Source organism: Dunckerocampus dactyliophorus, chromosome 14, assembly GCF_027744805.1.
Source record: "Dunckerocampus dactyliophorus isolate RoL2022-P2 chromosome 14, RoL_Ddac_1.1, whole genome shotgun sequence".
Taxonomy (NCBI): domain Eukaryota; kingdom Metazoa; phylum Chordata; class Actinopteri; order Syngnathiformes; family Syngnathidae; genus Dunckerocampus; species Dunckerocampus dactyliophorus.
In genome coordinates this window covers 23,856,225-23,877,806 of record NC_072832.1, presented here as the reverse complement: position 1 = coordinate 23,877,806, position 21,582 = coordinate 23,856,225, and the positions used below count along the sequence as shown (strand labels likewise).

At 41.6% G+C, this 21,582-nt stretch overlaps 1 protein-coding gene across 10 annotated transcripts in view; it reads left to right on the top strand.

Moving 5' to 3' along the window:
• Positions 1-21,582, top strand: part of itsn1 (intersectin 1 (SH3 domain protein)) — a 68,682-nt gene that overhangs the window by 762 nt on the left and 46,338 nt on the right. For 6 of the 10 annotated variants that reach the window (XM_054797994.1, XM_054797996.1, XM_054797992.1 and 3 more), the window contains exons 2-17: positions 7,494-7,551; positions 7,710-7,802; positions 7,929-7,992; positions 10,482-10,642; positions 10,721-10,915; positions 11,063-11,138; positions 11,254-11,363; positions 13,178-13,241; positions 13,338-13,475; positions 13,623-13,717; positions 15,222-15,361; positions 17,264-17,386; positions 17,510-17,659; positions 18,656-18,796; positions 18,871-18,958; positions 19,085-19,224. In XM_054797994.1, the coding sequence (XP_054653969.1) occupies positions 7,524-7,551; positions 7,710-7,802; positions 7,929-7,992; positions 10,482-10,642; positions 10,721-10,915; positions 11,063-11,138; positions 11,254-11,363; positions 13,178-13,241; positions 13,338-13,475; positions 13,623-13,717; positions 15,222-15,361; positions 17,264-17,386; positions 17,510-17,659; positions 18,656-18,796; positions 18,871-18,958; positions 19,085-19,224 (1,806 nt within the window). In that variant the 5' untranslated portion in view covers positions 7,494-7,523. The remainder of the gene's footprint in view (positions 1-7,493; positions 7,552-7,709; positions 7,803-7,928; positions 7,993-10,481; positions 10,643-10,720; positions 10,916-11,062; positions 11,139-11,253; positions 11,364-13,177; positions 13,242-13,337; positions 13,476-13,622; positions 13,718-15,221; positions 15,362-17,263; positions 17,387-17,509; positions 17,660-18,655; positions 18,797-18,870; positions 18,959-19,084; positions 19,225-21,582) is intronic. The other 4 variants (XM_054798002.1, XM_054797999.1, XM_054797995.1 and 1 more) reach the window with 2 other exon arrangements.

Genomic DNA, 21,582 nt, shown 5'->3' with positions numbered 1-21,582 from the left:
TGCAAAGCTTTTGCCCGTGTGGAGCGGTTCCTATGGTAACGATCGTCCGCCCAAGGTTTGGAGGATTGCGCAACCACGAAACTCAACCTGGGCATTTCGATACTTGTCTTATGATGACATCTGTAGATCTTTTGGTGGAGGATTCCTGGCTGTTGTTAGGATTATGCATCAGGAGTTAGGAATGGATGGATGGCTGGATGAGAGGGGGTCACCTCTAAGACCTCTTCACTTTACAGCAGTGTGATAAGAATGGTGTGCAGTGGGGAGGAGAGAGACATGTCAGGAGAGTGTGTCATGGCGTAGTGTGTGCTAAGCAGGGTGCGGTGTGTAAAGAGATAATATGGTCATGGGGGCGGCACGCTGTACTTACTGGAACAAACATCAGCACATCGACCACATGCATCCCCTTGTGCACAATTTAGGGCTGTCATACTGTTCTTGAGAACAGACTTCCAAAAATGACCTCACTTTTGGAACAAATATCAGCATTCGCTGTCGGGAAAATGCTCTCTGCTTCCTCTTTTTGTAGCTTTTAAATCTGTAGAGGTGTCACAAGACGAGACGACACACAATATTGGCTCTACTAAGGCCTGTCACGATAATCAATATATCAATTAACCACACAATAAATAAAAACAAACTTTTTGCCGGTCTCAATAAAGTCACATGTGCATGCGTGTTTGTTTTCCTCCTCTCTCTCCACAAAGAGGCTGGATGACAAGAGGATTCACTCTGTGCATCTATCTCAACACCTGGGCATGTTGGTTCTATAGCAGAATGAACGGCCTCTTTACTATATACTGTACACTAGCAAGTGCACAACTTGCTAGCTGTGTGTGTTGTATGCTACGCGATCGAATACTTTCTTCGTGCCTGTTGTGTATAAAACACCATCTGATGTCAATTTCCTGTTTGTGCATCGTCGTTTTGTGATATCAAAAAGTTTGTGAAAGAGACAGTCACAAACAGTCATAAATAATACAAAACCCATTATCATGCCATATATATTATCATGACATTAATGAAAAGATGGTCTCAAAATAATGTGGCAATAATATTGTTTATCGGCAATAATTTGTGGGACACTATCGTCCAGCAAATTTGTTATCGTGACAGGCCTACACATGCACATGTCAATATATCGAGGCCGGCAAAATTATTGAGTTTGTTTTCATTTATCTTGCCGTTAATTGATTTATTGATTATGGTGACGGGACAGGCCTAGCCATTGTTCTAGGGAAGAAATGCGCCAAGGTGCTGAAACCAATGCACAGTCAACTCCTCTTCCTGTCTGTTTGAGGCAGGAGACGAGGAAAACAGACACGCATGCACATGACAATATATTGAGGCTGGCAAAATTATGTACTTCATTTTTATTTATTGTGTGATTCCTTAATGAATTTGTGATCGTCCCAAGCTTAGTGCCCATGAGACAGTTGTTTTTCCTGAACACAAAATCTTGTCACGTTTTATTCTCGCGAGATCTTGTGACACCCCTAAATCAGTGTGGATTGATGAGCTTGATGTTTATGCTGCAGTGACTGCGCCGGGCACTTTGTACGTAGATGCATAAACATTTGACTGTAAGAGGGGTCATCAGGGCATAAAAGACGGGGGGAGAGAAAGTCTAAACCTTAATCTGTATCAGGTTGAATCTATGTGTGTGTGCATGCGTGTGTGTGTGTCATTGGTTTAAACAGGCATCTGCCACAAGCCCCGATAACAGACCATCATTCCAGTTACATCCCAGTGCTCTAATTATGACGACTAATCCCATCAAAACAAATCGTCCACCCTGGGAGTCGACACACAAAAGAAATACGGCTCACACAAAGAACTAAGCCTTAGTTGTGTATGAATCATTAACTCTGACACACGATTAAAGTTTGAGAAAAGTGGCGCTGTTGATTGTGTACTCAACAAAATACAGTGGAACCCGTTGAAGTCGGCCCTGCTTATGTCAACAAAGAAAAATGGGTCAGTTTATGTCAGCATGTTGTCCCTGCGTCACTTCACGGTTGGTTTGAATTTTGCGGCTTCACTTTATTACAGTTTTTCAAAAATATATTAATCGACAAATCATGCTGTTTTGTATTATTGGTCAAAACTAGGGGTGTCACAAGATCTCACGTGATTAAAACATTCTCATTCTGAAAAAAAGGGCTCGTGGGCACTAAGCCTGGGACGCTAAAAATATATTAATCACACAATAAATGAAAATGAAGTGCCATGTGCATGAGTGTCTGGTATCCTCGTCTCCCACCTCCAAACAGAAGCAGGAGGAGAGTTCACTCTGTGCATTGGTTTCAGTATCTTGGCACATTTGTTCCTTAGAACAACGGCATGAACGGAGTGGGCCTTTTGTCATATAGTGTCTTTGCTTTGGTGGGTGGAGGACGTGAACATACACTGCATGTTCTGTATGTTCTGCACTGTGTGTAACATAGTAGATAAATGAGTAGATAGCAATATATCGTCATATCTTTTTTTAATTTTTAAATTTTACTTTTAATGTTAAAATGCTATGTCTTGTCTTGTTCTTAGACCCAAACTTGTGTATAATCTTGTATCGTGAACTGAGTGTCTCATGACACCCCATTCATTGAAAAATCATGCTCTTTATGGTTGAATAGGCCTATTATTAGTCAAAACATATGCATATTTAAGCAAATGTTAGATATATTTTATTCTAAATGAAGCATGTTCAAGTATAAAATGACTAAATGGACTAAAATACAAATAGAAGGCGTTCTAAGGACACATTCAAAGATGTTGCGATTATATTTAGTATTCTACACTGGGCACTAGGTGTCAGTAATGTTACTGTCATGTTGTGTGAGACACACAAGCACCAGACTTGACCACTGGAAAAACAGGCTTTTATTGCAGATTTGAATGAGCTCACAACAGGCACAGTATTGAATAATAATAATAAAGACAGGCCAACGTTTAGGCCATAACCTACACGAAGCTGAAACTCATTTCTGAACCCCGACCTCACTTCCTGTCCTCCCTTCACTCATCTCCCTTAGGGAACATACTTATTGCGACACACACAACCACAAGTCCTATTTATGTTTTAAATGGCTTATTTACTGTTATTATGTCTCCTATATTGGGTAATGTGAATGTAAAGGTGACAATAGGGGTGTTTCATGACTACATAGTTAGAAGGTCGTAAACAGTTTTTTTTGCTCTAACTACGAAAATATTCCACGTATGAAAAGGGAATCCTGCTTCACTTATCGCATTTGGGCCTGGAAACAATTAACCCGCGATAAATGAGGGGTTGCTGTATTGCAGTGTCAAAAACCACAAAACAACTGGACACTTATATCAGACAGATGTCACCCAGGGCACCACCTCTTGAGGAACAGTTTTTGTCTGTTTATCAGTTTATTTATTTTGATGCTAAGCCACCGGAAGAAAGATTTTTAATTTTCATTGTAGTCAATCTGTTTGATGCTGCTGTTTCAATATTCATTTTAAAGCAGAACACCAGAGAACCACTCTTTCACAACTGTAAACGTGCGTGCGTGCGCGTGGGTGTGGGTGTGTGCGTGCGTGCGTGTGTGTATGCGTGCGTGCGTGCGTGCGTGCGTGTGTGTGTGTGCTCGTGCTTTGTCCTCCTGACCCACTTAAGCTGGTTACTTTGTGCTCCAGCTCTGATGATAAAGGGACTGACACAATGACACCAAGCTTCGTATGCCAAGAACACTTCTCTACTGAAAACAGATGTCTTCTGAGTTGGTAGGAAGTTGTTTCTAGAAAGTGCGTGTCAAGCATTTTAGATATCATTGTCACTGAGTGTTGGGTGAATAGTGTTTTAAACGCTTGTACTAAGTTTTAGTGGGTTAGATTTGCTTGCTTGGGGGCTGGGTGGGCGCTGCCAGGTCTGAATCTGATTAACATACCTACAAGTGCTGAGTTATGCCACACACTCACATGCAAGGCTGTATTATGGTAGCAGGCAGGCTGCTATGTGAGACTCACCAACAAACTTACATTGAAGTCAGGGTGCCAAGTGCAAATTTGAGTATACACAACTATTGTATAAGAACTTTTCTGTCAAACTTGACAACAAATACGCTTAGCAAGAAAGAGTATCTTTTTGATTATACATTTTTAAAATTATTATAATTTTTTTTTTACTTCATATAATTATAAATATATTTAAATAAGTTAAAGAATTAAAATATCTAGTTATATCTATTTAAAAAAGTAGAAAAAATATGTATTTATATTTTTATTATACAGACCCTTTCCAAAAAATTAGAATGTCATGGAAAATTTGTTTAATTTCCATAATTCCATTCAAAAAGTTAAACTTTCATAGATTATAGATTCAGGGCCCACAATTTAAACGATTTCAAGTGTTTATTTGTTTATTTTTACATAATTTGGGCTTCTAGCTCATTAAACACATGAAAACAGGAATTCAAAAAATTTGAATACTGTGAAGAAATCAGCCCAAATTTTGCAGGGCATGAATGTTTTAAACTGAGTGTCACACACTAATCATCTACGAAACTCAAATCACCTGCACATGCTTCCCCAGGTGTCATTAAATTGGTTCAGTTTGGTTCAATTGTCTCAGTTCGGTTCAATATGGGGAAGACTGCAGACATGACAACTGGCCAGAAGACCATCATTGATACCCTCCATAGGATGGATAAGCCACAAAAGTTCATAGCTAAGGAGGCTGGTTGTTCACAGAGTGCTGTGTCCAAGCATATCAATGGAAAGTCTAGAGGAAGGGCAAAATGTGGCAGGAGAAGATGCACCAGCAAAAGAGATGACCGTGGGCTTCAGCGGATTATCAAACAGGGAAGATTCAAGAATCTGGCAGAGATCCAGAAAGAGTGGAATGAGGAGGGAGTCACAGCTTCAAAAACGACCACATTCAGACGCATCCGGGAGATGGGCTACAACTGTCGGGTTCCTCGGGTCAAGCCACTTCTGAACCTGAGCCAACGTAGGAAGCGTCTCCACTGGGCCAAGGAGAAGAAGGACTGGACCGTTGGCCAGTGGTCCAAGGTCCTCTTTTCCGATGAAAGTAAAGTGTACCTTTCATTTGGGAATCCAGGTCCAAGGGTTTGCAGGAAGACGGGTGAGGAACAGAGCCCAAGCTGCCTGAGGTCCAGTGTGAAATATCCACAGTCCGTCATGATTTGGGGTGCAATGTCCGGTGCAGGTGTTGGTAAACTCTGCTTTCTTAAATCCAAGGTCACTGCAACAGTCTACCAGAATGTTTTAGAGGACTTCATGATTCCTTCTGCTGAGGATCTGTATGGAGATGCAGATTTCATCTTCCAGCAGGACCTGGCCCCTGCCCATACCGCCAGAAGCACCAAAACCTGGTTTGATGCCCATGCCATCACAGTGCTTGACTGCCCAGCCAACTCACCGGACCTAAACCCCATTGAGAATTATGGGGTATTCTCAAGAGGAAAATGAGGGGCACCAGACCCAACAACAAAGAAGAGCTGACAGCAAGCATCAAGGAAATCTGGGCTTCCATAACTCCCAGGCAATGCCACAGGCTGATTGCTTCAATGCCACGTCGCATCGAGGCAGTGTTTAAGGCAAAGGGATTCCCAACCAAGTATTGAAGATTGACATATCGTTTTGAAAGTACCATATTTTGATTGATTTGATGTGATCCTAATTTCTTTCTTTTTTTCCTGCAAAAACTGAGAAGTAAATGGTGATTTCTTCACAGTATTCTAATTTTTTGAATTCCTGTTTTCATGGGTTTTATGAGCTGGAAGCCCAAATTACGTAAAAATAAACAAATAAATACTTGAAATCGTTTCAATTGTGGGCCCTGAATCTATAATCTATGAAAGTTTAACTTTTTGAATGGAATTATGGAAATTAAACAACTTTTTTATGACATTCAAATTTTTTAGAAAGGGTCTGTATGTATTTTGTATGTGTATATGTGTGTGTGTGTGTGTGTATCCATCCATCCATCCATTTTCTATGCCGCTTATCCTCATTAGGGTCGCGGGGCTATGCTGGAGCCTATCCCAGCTGACTTCGGACGAGAGGCGGGGTACACCCGGACTGGTCGCCAGCCAATCGCAGGGCACAAACAATCATTCATGCTCACATTCATACCTATGGACAATTTAGAATCGCCCATTAAACTATCATGCATGTTTTTGGAATGTGGGAGGATATGGGTACTCCACACAGAAATGCATAAAAGTGCAAAATATTCCATACCTAACAGCAGCAAAATTTACAAACAACATTTGATTATTGGTTTGATTATCGCTCCCTCACTAAATCACGTTTTTTAAGAAATTAATGAATAAATGATGGCTGTTTGCTGGTAAACTATGGTCTATTATTAGTCAAAACATATTCAAATAGTGATATGTAGTATTTTGGTCACTAGGCAGCAGTAATGACACAAAACATTGATGAGATTACATTACCTTAACACTGCATGAGGTCATGAAGTCAACCATGGCATGTCCGACATGAAAAAAAGTTCTCCTCCCATTCTGTGTGGAAGTGGTAAGTTTTTGGCTTCTTAAGTTTAGAAGAAATAAATAAAAAATAATAAGAGGCTAACATGTTAGTTCGCTAGCTTGTTAACTCGCTTACTCGCAAACCAGCAGCCGTCTCGAGTCTCTGCAGCATAAGAGTTGTGCACTGCATTGTAAACAATGAATAAAAGGAGCGTAATGGTAGGTCTGCTTTCATGTATGACTAAGGAAATTAAAAAAAAGAGTCACATTTGAGAGGCTCAAATCAGTATATTTACAGTACATTTTTAAATGAAATGATTAATCGATTACCAAAATAGTTGTCGATTGATTGGATAATCGATTAATAATCGATTCATCGATTAATCGTTGTAGCTCTAAAATCAACATTTCTCTTACTGGGTACACTTTTCTCAGCGGGCTCAGGGAGGGTGGTGGTTAGAGAGGTGACTGAGCATATTTGTCGTACCATCCGAGTAGTGAATTGCATTTTGTACAACACTTCGTACGTACTGCAAAGTCCTTATCCAGCTACGTCTCTACGTCCACGCTATAAAAGCTAAAGTAAGTCCACACTTTGGCGGCTTCTTTCCGTTTAACTTCACGGCTCACGTCCGCCATGGCGCTGTTGTTTGTTTTTTCTTCTTCTGTGACTTTTGCCCAATTTTCTGCCACTCTCGCAAGGAGGGCCACCTGGATGACGTGTAAAATGGTGACTCCACTCACTGAAGAGGAGCGGTGAAAGAAGTTTATAGCGGTTACATAGATATAGCGCATCACTAATCCATCATAAGCTTAAATATTACGATAGTTTGATGTATTGATATATTGTTATACTCCCTACTGAATTAAGTTGTTTTGTTGCATTTTAGCATTTTTAAACTTGAATTGCATGCCTATCCTGGCAAATAAAAGTGACTTGTGTTATGATGTTTGTCAGACCAAATCTGACCTGCTACAAAAGCTTTTTTTTTCTCCTTTGAATATTTCCAGGTGTTGTTTGTGAAGACGACTGAGTGAACCATGGCACAGTTCCACACCACATTCACGGGTCAGTAAACTCTGTCATACGCCACTCTTTATGGTCACTCCAAAGGAATCCCCTCAAAAGGAAGTGAAACTCATGACTAACACATTCTCCACGTCTTCCTTTTCTACTCTGCTGTCGCTCTGCGTCTTGCCTTACTTTTATGTGGTTGTATCCGTTAGGTCCAGACATGTTCCTGATCTCGGTGGATGAGCGAGCCAAACATGACCAGCAGTTTCACAGCCTCTCCCCCACAGCAGGGGGTTACATCACGGGTAAAAGATGGCATATGTTTGGTTGTCTATTCTAAAGTGGTACCACTGTCTTCTGGTAGTCAAGGTTGTCAGTTGTCTGATGGCGCGTCCTGTGAGCTCACTTCCTGTGTCTGTTGACCTTGTTAGGAGATCAGGCTAAAAACTTCTTCCTCCAGTCTGGACTGCCGCCGCCCATCCTGGCCCAAATCTGGTGAGTCAGCTGATTGATCACCGGCATGTTTGCTGTTGCAGCCATGTGGCATGCACGTACATTCCTGATCAAAATGTTAAGACCAGTTGAAAAATTGCAATAATTTACATTTTGGAACTTGAGGAGGTTCTAAGTAGAGCATCAAAATGCAAAAAGGAGAAATTGGAAACAAAAAACGTTTTGAGTAAACAATTTATTGCAAACAAACATTAAAGTGAAATAGGCTGTTCATCAGTTGATCAAATGTTTAAGAGCACAGCCTTTAAAAGCAAAAATGCGGCTTGAATGTGATTTAGTGTCAGGTATTCACAATGTCATAATTTCTTGATGGCAAAGGCAAAAAAGCTTTCTCTCTTAGAATGCGGTGGGATTGTTGAGCTGCATAAGCAAGGCCTCTCACAGCGTGCCATTCCTGCTGAGGTTGGACGTGGTAAGACAGTCATTTGAAACTTGTTCAAACATCTTGAGGGTTATGAAACAAAAAATTCAAGTGGTAGACCCAAAAAAATGTCACCGGGGGATCCCACTGGCTGTCAAGACACGGGACCATCCTCCGCCCAAATGAAGGTTGTTACTGGTGCCGAGTGCAGTCCAATAACCATCAAACGCCATCTGCCGAGAAGGCTTTTAAGAAGAAAAAAGATCTTCAAAGGCTTCATCTCCTTCAACGCCACAAAGTTGGTCGTTTGGAATTTGCAGGAAAACACCAAACATGAGACACTGAAAGGTGGAAGAAAGTTTTGCTCTGTGATGAGGAAAAATATAACCTTGACGGTCCTGATGGTTTCCAACCTTACTGGCATGACAAGGAGATCCCACCTAAAATGTTTTCCACACGGCACAGTGGAGGGGGCGCCATCATGATCCTTCAGTGGAACAATGGAACTTCAGGTTGTGCAGGGGCATCAAACGGCAGCTGGCTATGTGGAAATGTTGCAGGGGGCATCCCTCATGACTGAAGGCCCTCGTCTGTGTGGTAATGACTGGCTTTTTCAACAGGACAACGCTGCACTTCACAATGCCCACCTGACAAAGAACTTCTTCCAGAGGAATAAGCTCACTCTTTTGGGCCATCCCACATGTTCCCCTGATCTAAATCCATTTGGGGATGGATGCCAAGGGAAGTTTACAAAAATGGACATCAGTTCCAGACAGTGGATGCCATCTTCACCACCTGGAGCAACATTCCCACTAGCCTCCTGGAAACACTGGCATCAAGCATGCCCAAACCCATTTTTTTAGCTGATTAACAAGAATGGCACAGCTACTCATTACTGACTCCTTTTTTCAACATTTAATTTTAATTTTATTTTATTTGTAACTTTTGATCAACTAAACAGGGTATTTCACTTTAATGCTTGTTTGTAATATATTGCGTACTCAAAATTTCCCATTTCTTTTTTTGTGCATTTTGAAGCTCTACATAGAACCTCCTAGATCCATCAATGCAAAATGTTAACTGGTCTTAAGACTTTGACCGGGAGTGTATTAGGCCATGGTCACCTGAAAATTTTGAAATGATTACCGTAACTCACGGTGTATAAACCGCACCTGTGTATTAACCGCACCCCCATTTTCAGGCTCACGGCGGGGGGAAAAAAAAAGTTTAGTTCATAAATGCTTGCCAACTCTTTCATCTCAAATCAACATGCATAAAGGTACTAAGCAATTTCAAAAAGAAGAAGAAAGGAGAAATCTGCCGTCCATCAATTCATCTGCAATGGAATTCATGAAGCCCATTTGGGAATAGCCGTGTGTGGGTCAGACAGTTGCTTTGACTTTAGCGCCCTCTTCTGTACAGTTACCGAAAATGCTTGTGTATGCAATTTCTTTCTAACTTATCTGACGGCTGCTGTCTTTATTTTCACACAGAAGCTAACCTAAGCTTCCATTAAAACATTGCAGATGATGTAAAATACAATACAACGTTGGAGTTTATTCAAATTCACACTGAAGCAATGCAGCATTATGTGTTATGTACAATACATGGATAACTGATACGCATGCTCAGAATGCCGCTCTGTCACCGCTTGCGTCACCGCTAAACCAACGTTTGCTACCGTTAAAGGCTAAAGCAACGCCTGCTTCAGCGGTGCACCGCTAGGACAACGCCAGTGTTTTCTATTTTTTGATGAGCGTCGTCGAAATTCGGCCCCCTCTTCCTACCGTTCAAGGGACGCTACAGCAAAGTTCAGGCGTTGTGACCGGGCTTGTAGTACGAGTGATCTTCCGCTGAAGCGTTGTAGAAGCGTTGTCTGATATTATTTTTCAGTCCGAGTCTGGTCACAGACCTGTCATCGTGTATAAACCCCGATTTTTTGCTTCTTACCAGTGGAAAAAAGGTGCGGTTTATACACCGTGATTTATGGTATTGGATCCAATGTGGAGAGAGTTTTTATCCCTATTTTTAAAAATGTGTTTTTTTGTGTTAAATTTCAAAGTGCTCCTTCCTATCACATGATTATTTTTTTTGTCTTTGTGCGTTTCAGGGCTCTGGCCGATATGAACAGTGACGGCCGTATGGACATCCACGAGTTCTCCATTGCCATGAAACTCATCAAACTTAAACTCCAGGGTCACCCTCTGCCCCCCACGTTACCCCCCAGTATGAAACAGCCCCCACTGCCTTTACCCCCGCAGAGCGGCTTTGGTAAGATTGTGCGGATATAGATCATAGTGCATAGATCTGCTTCTGTGTGTCCACTCTTGTCGGTTTGCTTCTCTCCAGGCATGCCCCCCCTGGCACCCATTGCCCCTCCTATGCCCGGCGTGCCCCCGCTCCCGCTCCCTCCTCTACCTGTTGGGGTTTCTCCGCCTCTCGTCTCGGCGGCACCGCCGCCCCTCCCCCAGCCCATGGCCAACGGAGCCCCTCCCACAGGCATGATGCAACCCATGTCAGGCTTCTCCCACCCAGGTAAGAAAGGTGTGATCACAATAATACGCACGTAATTTTTGCATTCTAAACACGCCGCTGATATTTTCATGCTAGCACCCCAAGGTGTAGCTGCGTCATGCTCAACTTTATAGATGAAAGATGACATGACTACAATTTGTTGTTTTACACCCGCAGCTTCCTCTGTCAACAAGGCCTCCTTTAACCGTTCAAGCACCAAGTTGCAGAAGGGGCCGTCATTTGATGCTGCTGGGTAGGTACCAGGAGATGGCACATTGCCCGTAAAAGCTGCCTTTTTCCCCGTGTTGCAGGTTACATCAAAGGTGCATTTGATCAGATGTGTCTTAGTTCTGTCCTTCTTGTTTTAGCGGTCAGCCTCCTTCATCACAACCTGACTGGGCCGTTCCTCAGTCGTCAAGGCTCAAGTACAGGCAGCTTTTTAACTCCCATGACAAGATGATGAGCGGTCACCTCACAGGTACACACACCCACACCTACATGTTGTTATTCGGGACAAACAAAAATCCTGTGCTTCCACCAGGTGGTGCGTGGGGGGTATCGACAAAAAAAAAAAAATCACACACACGTGCACGTGTGCAGCACAGCCTACTCTAATGCCGTCACTCCTCTACCATTACATTTGGGATGCACATGTGCACGTGCATAGTGTGTGCATGCATACGTACATGTGTGTGAGTTCCGAGGAAGTGGGCTGATGAAAACCACACAATCCCACACACACATGGACGCGTATAGCCGACTATAGCAGCATAGTCGACTTTATTGCAATTGCTCTTCCACAGTTGGTCGTATGCAAAAGTTTGGGCACCCCTAACAATTTCCATTATTTTCATTAATAAATCAATTGATATTTGGATCTGTTATTTCAGTATGGTATATCACATAACTGATGGACATAGTAGTATTTCAGGAGTGAAATGTTAATTGGTTTAACACAAGATATGCAATATGCATCAAAACACAATTAGACAGGTGCATTTGGGCACCCCTGTCATTTTGTTGATTTGAATACCTCTATCTACCTAGCACTGGTTAATTGGAACACAAAATAGGTTTTGTCAGCTCATTAACCCTTGAATGTCATATATCCATCCAGTCATCTAATCAAAGGTATTTAAGGCATCCATTTGCTAGTTGTTTTTCCCTTTGAATCTCCTGTGAAGACAGGCTACATAGGTTCCTCCAAACAGTTCAGCTATCAGTTTCCATTGTGAGGAAATGGAAAAACCACAAACACAGTTATTGTTAAGGCCAGAAGTGGTAGGCCAGGAAAACTATCAGAAAGGCAAAGCGAAGGATGGTGAGAGCTGTCAAAGACAATCCACAGACCACTTCCACAGAGCTAAAACATCAACTTGTAGTTCATAGACTGAGGTATGCAAAAGAACATTTAGACAAACAAGCTTCATATTGGAGTAAAGTGCTGCGGTGATGCATACTGCAAATTTCTGTTAATCAAATAAGCCTCATTTCACTGCTGAAATATTGCCCTGACCATCAGTTATTTGATATATTAAAATGAAATTGTGGATTTGTAAACACCAAATGATTTATGAATGAAAATAATGTAAATTGTCAAGGGTGCCCAAACCTTTGCATACCATTGTACATTCCACAAACTAGTTCAATTAAAGAATTGTACAGACCGGATCTATGTGCAAGTTATCCTTAAACTACTTCTGTTGTGAATTGGTATTATGCAGAAAATGACATAAAATGGACTTAAAAAATGGACATAAATGATCTTATATCTATTATACCCTTGATATAATGGTAGGGAAAATACTGATTGTAAGGGTGTTATGAGACGAACCAATACACGAGATTGGGTCTACAAGACGAGGTGAGCTTTTAACATTAGTTTTAAGAAATGTACACCGAAAAAATATAATTGCAAGATATTCAATTTACTGATTTAATTGCTACTACGTTATTTGTACGATGTGAGAGACTGGGACTGACAGAAGGGCTCACTTCGTTCATGCCATTGTTCTATGGAACAAACGCGGCAAAGTGCTCAACAATGTGAACCCTCTTCCTGCCTGTTTGGAGGCGAGACACAAGGAAAACAGACACGCATGCACATGGCAATATATTGAGGCCGGCAAAATTATCCAGTTATTTTTCATTTATTGTGTGATTAGTTAGTAAATTTCTTAGAGTCGCAGGCCGAGTGCCCAAAAAACTTTTTTTTTTTAATGAGAAATTTGTCACGTTATAATCTCGTGAGATCTTGTGACACCCCTAACTAAATTGCCTTTTGTGTTTTAGGTCCTCAGGCGCGCACTATCCTTATGCAGTCCAGTCTTCCTCAAGGCCAGCTAGCCTCAATATGGTGACTGCTATGAATTTCAGCTATTCAACTGCACGTCCCACTTAAGTCACTCGTAACGCCAGCATTAAATATGTTCTGTCTCCTCTTGTCCAACAGGAGTCTGTCAGATATTGACCAGGATGGGAAGTTGACTGCGGAGGAGTTTATCTTGGCTATGCACCTCATAGACATGGCCATGTCTGGCCTGCCCCTTCCACCGGTGCTACCATCAGATTACCTCCCACCTACATTCAGGTGCATATTATTTTTTAAATGTCACATTTCTTCTTCTCTATCATCATCATCCTCACCATGTGATCTTTACTTTTGGTATCTCTGGACACATAAAGTGTCATGTAACAACACTAAGGTACTGTTTGTTTTTTCCAATGCGTGTTCCAGGCGCGTGCGAAGTGACAGCGTTCAGTCGGACCAGAAGAGCGTCCCGGAGGAGGCAGAGGAAGAGGCGGAGAGTAGCCAGGAAAAGAAGCTCCCAGGTGAGGGGCATCAACTGTTGTGCTGGCAAGCAACATGCCATTGCAGTAATCCCTTGTTTGTCACGATTAATTTGTTCCAGACCCGACGGTGATAAGCAAATTTCCGCGAAATAGGATTCCTTTTTTATAAATCCAATATTTTCGTAGTTTAGATTATGGAAAACTACCTTGTAAATACGGTTTTAACATTATTAGAGCCCCCTAGACATGAAATAACACCCGTGTAGTCAGTTACATTGACACTCCTATTAAGCAATGTAGTAGATATAATAAGAGAAAATAAGACATATTAGACATAAATAGGACTGGTAGAGTTCCTTCGAGTACACAAAAAACCTTATCAGCCACCTGAAACACCAGTGCCGTGGCATTTTGAAAAGTGCAAAAGGTTTGCCAGAGACCTCTGTGGCGTCACACTGGCTGCTCGGAGCGTGTACCCGAATACAGTGTACCTTGCTGGGCCACGCCAGGTGGCTCCTCCCACTCTATACTCCGGTTCTCCTGACCTCCTTAGCGGCACACCGGCTGCTCGGAGAAGTATCCGAATACAGTGCACTTTGCTCTACAGCAGGTGGCTCCCTCCGCTCTATACTGTGGTTCTCCTGATAGTAGTGATGTGATAGTAGTAATGTCATATTTGATTAGGACAAATCAACAGGTACAGTTGGTCAAATCCTAATTTGTTTGCGTCCTTCTTACCTCCAGGTGTACACAAACTACAGTTAACTCTAAATAATAAAAAAAGTACTTTAAAAAGTTATTGGTTATCAGTGCCATATTGGTCTTGAGAAGCAGAAAGCTATCGGTATTGGTGTAAAAAAAAATATTGTGCATCTCTATTATTTAGGCAAAACAATATATATTATTTGCTTACATAAGCATTTGATTTTTTTTTTTTACTAATAATAGACCATATTCAACCATTTTTGAAAAACTGTGATAGAGTGAAGCAGTGAAATTCTAACCGCAAAGTGGTGAGGGATTACTGTACCATGAATTCCAGACTATAAGCCACTACTTTTTCACACGCTTTGAATACTGTGGCTTAAACAATGATGCAGCTCCTGTATGGCTAAAAGAACCACAGTTCCCATGATGCTTAGAGTGCAGCTTCAGGAATTTGTGAATTGGAGTAGTGAAGTTGATGCTAGTATCACATTTTGAAGTTTTATGCAGTGTTTGTGTTTTGATCTGACAAATCCTAAGTAAGTTTGATCTCACGTCTCACTCATCGGCGGTAAAGAGTGACGCTGGGAACACCGAGTGTGTAGGATTGCAAGGTTTATAGTGTGTGTCCTGTGTAAGTATCAAGTCACAACGTTGGACACCTGCGACTTATAGACAAGTGCGGCCTATTATGTACGTATTTTTTTTCTCTTTGAATTTGGTGGGTGCGCTCAATATTTGGGAATTTACGGTACTTAATTTGTTTGCCAACCCCGACTATTAATGCACTCCCCCACAATAATAATGTTTGTATGTACTTGTTTTTGCTCCCCTGCAGTGACATTTGAGGATAAAAAACGGGAGAATTTTGAGCGAGGAAACCTGGAGTTGGAGAAGCGACGTCAGGCTCTCCAGGAGCAGCAGAGGAAAGAACAGGAGAGGCTGGCTGCACTGGAGAGGGAAGAACAGGAGAGAAAGGTCAGTCACAGGCCTCCACACAGAAGCTTTATGTAATTATTTGTTCATTTCTTGGGGACAATGCATATTAATGAACATCTGTAACCAATGTAGATGTAAATATGCCAGACTATAGCACAACACTATTTTCCCTCTGTAGTAATTAATTCAACAAGATGACAACAATGACGTCATACTGATAAATCCGACATTAAAAATAGCTAAGACAAGTACAAAATAATTTAAAAAAAACACTCCAAAACATTCAAATGAGGCAAGATTACCCATACTTTGTAGCTGAGCAAATCAAGCGCTCCTTATTTCCCTCCTGCCTGTGACCTTAATGGCCTGTCGTAACTTGCCCTGAGCTCACTTGTCAACAAACATTCACTTTCGGAGGCAGAAATTTTGCGTGCTATTTGTGCCAAATGCTTCGCGATGAGGGGGAAAAAAAACATTGAGCACACAAAGAACCAGCCACCTGAAACGCCAGCAAAAGTGCAAAAGGTTTGCCAGAGACCTTCGTGGCGTCGCACCGACTGCTCGGAGCTTGTGCCCCAATACAGTGCACCTTGCGGGGCCACAGCAGGTGGCTCCCTCCGCTCTATACTCTGGTTCTCCTGATAGTAGTGATGTGGTAGTAGTAATGCCATGATATTTGATTAGGACAAATCAACCTCACACTCTGTCGGTCCGCTTAGAAGGAGATGAAACGCGAAAAGAAACTGCAATTTGTATACACCGTTTACACTATTATACCGTTTTAAAGTGAAATAAAGATATATGCAGACATACACAGCGTCTCACTTAACTTCATATTTTCATGCAGGATTTCCAGGGGCTCATACATTCACACATTCATGTCTTCATGAAAATCATTTTGAAAATGTTCAGAGTCATGTATTTAGTTGTCATTTGATATATTGCATGTTTTGAAAGTAGCTACATTGTAACATAAAATGTAGTTTAGTCCCTTGTATTAAATCTGGTAATGTGATGCATGTTTTGATTATTTTGTTTGTAGTCAACTTTTTTCACTTTTTAATGTTTGCTTCAGCATTTGTTTTTCAGCTGTTTGCAAATACTAAGTGGCTGCAGATAGAACTTTTCAAAAGCTAATAAATATGACTAATTGATATTGGTAAGATGTTTTTGTGAATATCCATCTATTCATCCATTTTCTATGCACTAAGCCGTTTATAAACACATCATGTATTAGTTGAAAAACACCTGACATTAGCCTATGTATTATCACCTTCTGCCAAATGCAGCCATTTGTATTTATTTTAAAATGCTTGTCTATAGTATCAAATTCTAGGCTAATTACCGAAATGCACTCAATGTATACATTTTCATTTGACAGGCAGAAGGGAAGAGTAAAGTGTGGAGGCGTTGCATTAGATGCAACATATGCAGTGTGCTAGTTAGCCAGGGCTCCAGTACCAGCAAAGCAAAGAACATTGCTAATTTGTGGCAACACCTAAAAGTAAATCACAAAGAGGCACGTCCTTATGTTGACGGTCTTACTAATTAAAGTTCCTTATATTAATTTGGTTGCCTTCTGCTTCTTTGCACTGAATTGTATTTTGGGTGTTATAACAGTATATGTACAGGATATATCCTGTGTAGATCAATGCTCTTTTTTCATATATTGGCCGATACATCGGTTGTAGGCCAATATATCGGATATCGGGCTTTCTTTTAGCCCCCAATATCGGTATCGGCATCAGCCCCAAAAATCGCATATCGGTCTTGCTCTAATCGGTATCATATCGGTCTTGAGAGAAGTTATCAGAAAGTTCAGAAAGTTGTCAGTATCGGTTTGGAAAAAAGATATTGTGCATCTCTAATGTAAAGTGATGCAGTGAATCGAAAAGAAGTTGTTTGCTGCACCACCTCACGGCTCTGGTGTTTGTGTGACAGGAGCGTGAGAGGCTGGAGCAAGAGAGGAGGCGACAACAGGAGTTGGAGAAGCAGCTGGAGAAACAGAGGGAGCTGGAAAGGCAGAGAGAGGAGGAGAGACGCAAAGAAATCGAGAGGAGAGAGGTAAGAAGAGGAAAAAAACCTATAAAACATGTCAAGGAAGGGTTGGTTATGAGGCACACACAATAAACTAATTAGTGAGCTGTATCAAATAAAGCAGTGAACTGTGAACTCTGTGTTGTCTAGGCTGCTAAGCGGGAGTTGGAGCGGCAGAGGCAGTTAGAGTGGGAGCGCCAGCGTCGCCAAGAGCTTCTGACTCAGAGGAACAGAGAGCAGGAGAGCATAGTTTTGCTAAAAGCCCGCAAGAAGACCCTGGAGTTTGAACTGGAGGCCCTGGTAATTAAACTTGCGCAACCAAAAACACACACGTAAAAGCGGCGTTTTACGCATTTTGCCGTGGCAGAAAAGGTTGAAGACTAGTTTACGCTATGTTGGCGCATTTGGAACGCAAGTAATGACCAAAAATCGTGCGCATGGGCACGAAATGCCATCCACTTTGCGCATCCGTGAAGCAGTTGTGGCATTATTTGGTCCCGGTTGTTCCCACTTGATGCCACACTGATCACAATCCACCAGTCAATCTTTGGGACTTTGCCGATTGATTGCGAGAATATTACAAAAAAATGTATTATCACATCATTGTTCTCCCCTCTCGGAGAGTGACCAACAGGCATGCATTTTATGCACTGTACATGCCTGTTACGCCTCACCGCTCACCGGGCACGCAACCCGCAAGCCACAGCCGGAGCTACCAGCGCACGCACACAGGCTCGCCTCGCCTCGCAAGCAACAAGCGTTGATCTTGTGTAGGTTAACAGATGAGACCAGGGATCTTGGCCTCAAAAAGCTTGGTCATTGCTGTTGTATATTATGAATGCAGAAAGAGCGGGAAGGAGGCATAAACTAGAAAAAAGGAGGCACAGACAGTGTGGGAGAGGGAATTGCTGACTATAAGACATCGCTTTGGGCATTTGTTACTAACAGAAATTCACAAGGAAGATCTAAGAGGCTACAGAAATTACTCGAGAATTTCCCCCGAAGAGATGGTGGAAAAGTTAACCCATTCATGTACCACCCGCATTGTTTGCACTTTGGTTGGACATCTTGCCACAATTTACACATACTTCACATCCGTTTACGACCAATTTACTGATAGTCACGTCATTAGTATGCAAAATTGCGTACCACTGCGGGGAAAAACGCGTGCAAGTGTAAACAGAACAACCAAGAGATAGCATCCTTGAAAAACACAAACTGCTCACCAGGAATAACAGTGCAGCTAATTGCTTTTAAATCAATGAATGTAATGATGTGCTTCCTCCCATTGGACAGAATGACAAGAAGACCCAGTTGGAGGGCAAACTGAAGGATGTCAGGTTCCGTCTGTCTGCTCAGCGGAGAGAGATGGAGCAGACCAACCAGACAAGAGAAACACGCATTGCCGAGATCACCCTGTTGCAACAGCAGCTGCAAGTATGCACCAAGATGTCCTCACAGCTCTGTCTTCATTATGATGTGTGATCTCACACTTGTGCTTGTTATTGCAGGACTCCCAGCAGTGGCTGGGGAGGCTTATTCCTGACAAACAAAGCCTCAGTGACCAGCTGAAACAGGTTCAACAGAACAGTCTGCATCGTGAGTACTACTCACATCCATTCCATCCTTCCCACTTTTATTTGGATCCATTTATTGTGCCTTGGTGGTCCAGGCAGAATGCCTGACACATACTAACCCTGACTATTTGTCCGTGTGCACGCACAGGTGACAATCTGTCATCCCTGCAGAAGGCTGTGGAGCAGAAAGAATCCAGTAGACAGCTACTTAAAGAGCAGCTTGACACGGTGGAGAGAGAAACTCGGGCCAAACTGCTGGAGATAGATGCTTTCAACACGCAGCTCAAGGTAAACAAGTAATGACCACACTGATGAGATGGCACACAATGCCACCTTCCGCTTCTTAGCCCAGTGACAGCGGTGACAACAGTTTCCCCTAGTTTTGCTGCTTTGGGTGGGGCAGGGGGTGAGGGGCATAAACACGTACGCAGCATAGCCGACTGTAATGTGATTTCTTCTCTGTAGTTACACTTTGTGTGTGCATGTGTGCAGCGTGTACAGTATGTATGGGTTGAAGGGATTGCATTGACAACTGATACACAGAGAATAACATGAGCACACATGCACGCAAGCAGCATTGCCAACTGTATTGCAATTGCTCCTCCACAGCTACATTTAACAAACTTTCATCATAGGTGCAGGGCAGGGCACACCCCCGAATATAATGGTAGGGGGAACACTGGACAAACACAATGTACATGCATTATTTGTAGCTTTTGAGTCATTCAAAAACAGCACCTTGGCTTACCATGCATCATATGTCAAATCTTCATTACTGCATTGTCCTAAAGCAGGGATCTCAAACTCAATTTACCGAGGGGCCGCTGGAGGTAGGGTCTGGGTGAGGCTGGGCCGCAAGTATTTGGAGTAGGGCTGGGCATCTCAGGGTACCTCACGATATATTACAAAACGCGATGCATAGCTCACAATAACGATAATATCTTGATATGGTGAACCAAAAAATTAAATAAAATTTCATAGTTTATATTTTAAGGGTGCATCGATTCCATGAATAATTAGAGTACTTAGATTACAAAAAAATAGTAGAGGATTTTTTTCTGGTTTGAGGAATTGCTTATGTAACCAATGCGCTTATGTCACCGACGAAGAAGGAAGCGGATGTTAGAAAGCACGGGAAGATTGAAAAGGCGTGAGAAAGCGACAAGGCAACAAAAGAGAAGCAAAGCAAAATGTAAAAAACAGACAGAAAATGTGGCTAAACAGCAAGTTGAACACCGTGACGTGTATCCGTGGTAATGTGCATTTACATACCACAACAGCACATCTTATATGTTGCATCATCTCCTCCCAAATAGAGCAAAAGATCCAAGACAAGGTAAAATTAGCGTAGCGCAAATTAGTGAGATTAAGGTATCTTGTGGAGGGCTAGCTTTCTCTTAATTATGACTACTGTCCAATGTGTGGCAGTTTATTATGATCGTAACATCACTTCATACAGGGTTCATTTCATCTGTAAAAAGTTAAAAAGATGGAACATAAAAACATTTTAGCTCACTAATCAATAGCAGCTCATTTGTAGCAGACAAAACTGTGTAATGGAACAAGGCAGTGTGTGTCTCACTCACTTAGTTGAGAGTAGTCTATTCCACTACAGAAGGTGTCTTCATTTTACTTTACCGATCTCTGCAAAAACTCAATATCTTCTAAAGAACATTTGTCTTATTTTGAGTCAGCCTGCACAGCCAATGTAGTATGTAATTTAGTATTCGTAATGTCTTAGTAAAGTAATTATTATTTCTCTCCTTCTCCAGTAAATAGTTACAGTCTGGGATGGATACATTTATTTTCAAAAGCACCATCATGTAGTCCATCAGACCCAAGAAAATGCAGTTTGCTGCTATGCACAGTGTGAATTTAAGAAATAAAACGGTTGATTATCTAAAAAATGAAACCAATTGGCCGTTCATTAATTAGTGAAATATTTTATTTCCTCTTGTGTATTTAAAATTGCTCTTTAACCAAGCAAAAATGTTTTTTTTTGGATTACTTGATTAATCAAAAACATTTTCAGTAGAACTAAAATATTTGATAGCTGCATCCCTATTGTATTTTGCTGGGTAGGCTCCAGCTTACCCGTGACCCATATAAAGACAAGCAGTATAGAAAATGGTTGGAATTTTTGCAGCATATTTTACCAGAATACAAGCAGCAAGTGTGCAAAAAAATGACTTTCAGTGCAACATAAGTGTAAACTTTTAGTTAGATTAGATTTTAGTTTAGGTGTGTGACAAACCGTAAAGCTATTTTAAACTCATTTGCATGTCTCTCAAGCAGATCAACTCTAAAAAGTAGAAACATAATAGAAAATAAATATTTTGTGTGACTTGGTATTGAAGCACAGTAGTGGAAATTGGAAAATTAACACGTCTCTTGATTGAGCAACACAAAAACTAGCATTTGAATTAAAAAATTAACATTTCTCTTACTAGACACAGTGAGCGTGGTGACCAAAGAGGTTGTTGTGCATGTCATGACACCCGTGTGTCGTATTTTCTTCAGGTATTCCAGGTGACAAGCTTACTGTTACTTCAGTGATGGCGTAAACTTATTTTTTATGAGTAACAGTCGCCTAGCTTAGACATCGCGGGTCGCATTAATACTATTCTTCCATGTCAAGTTGAGTTT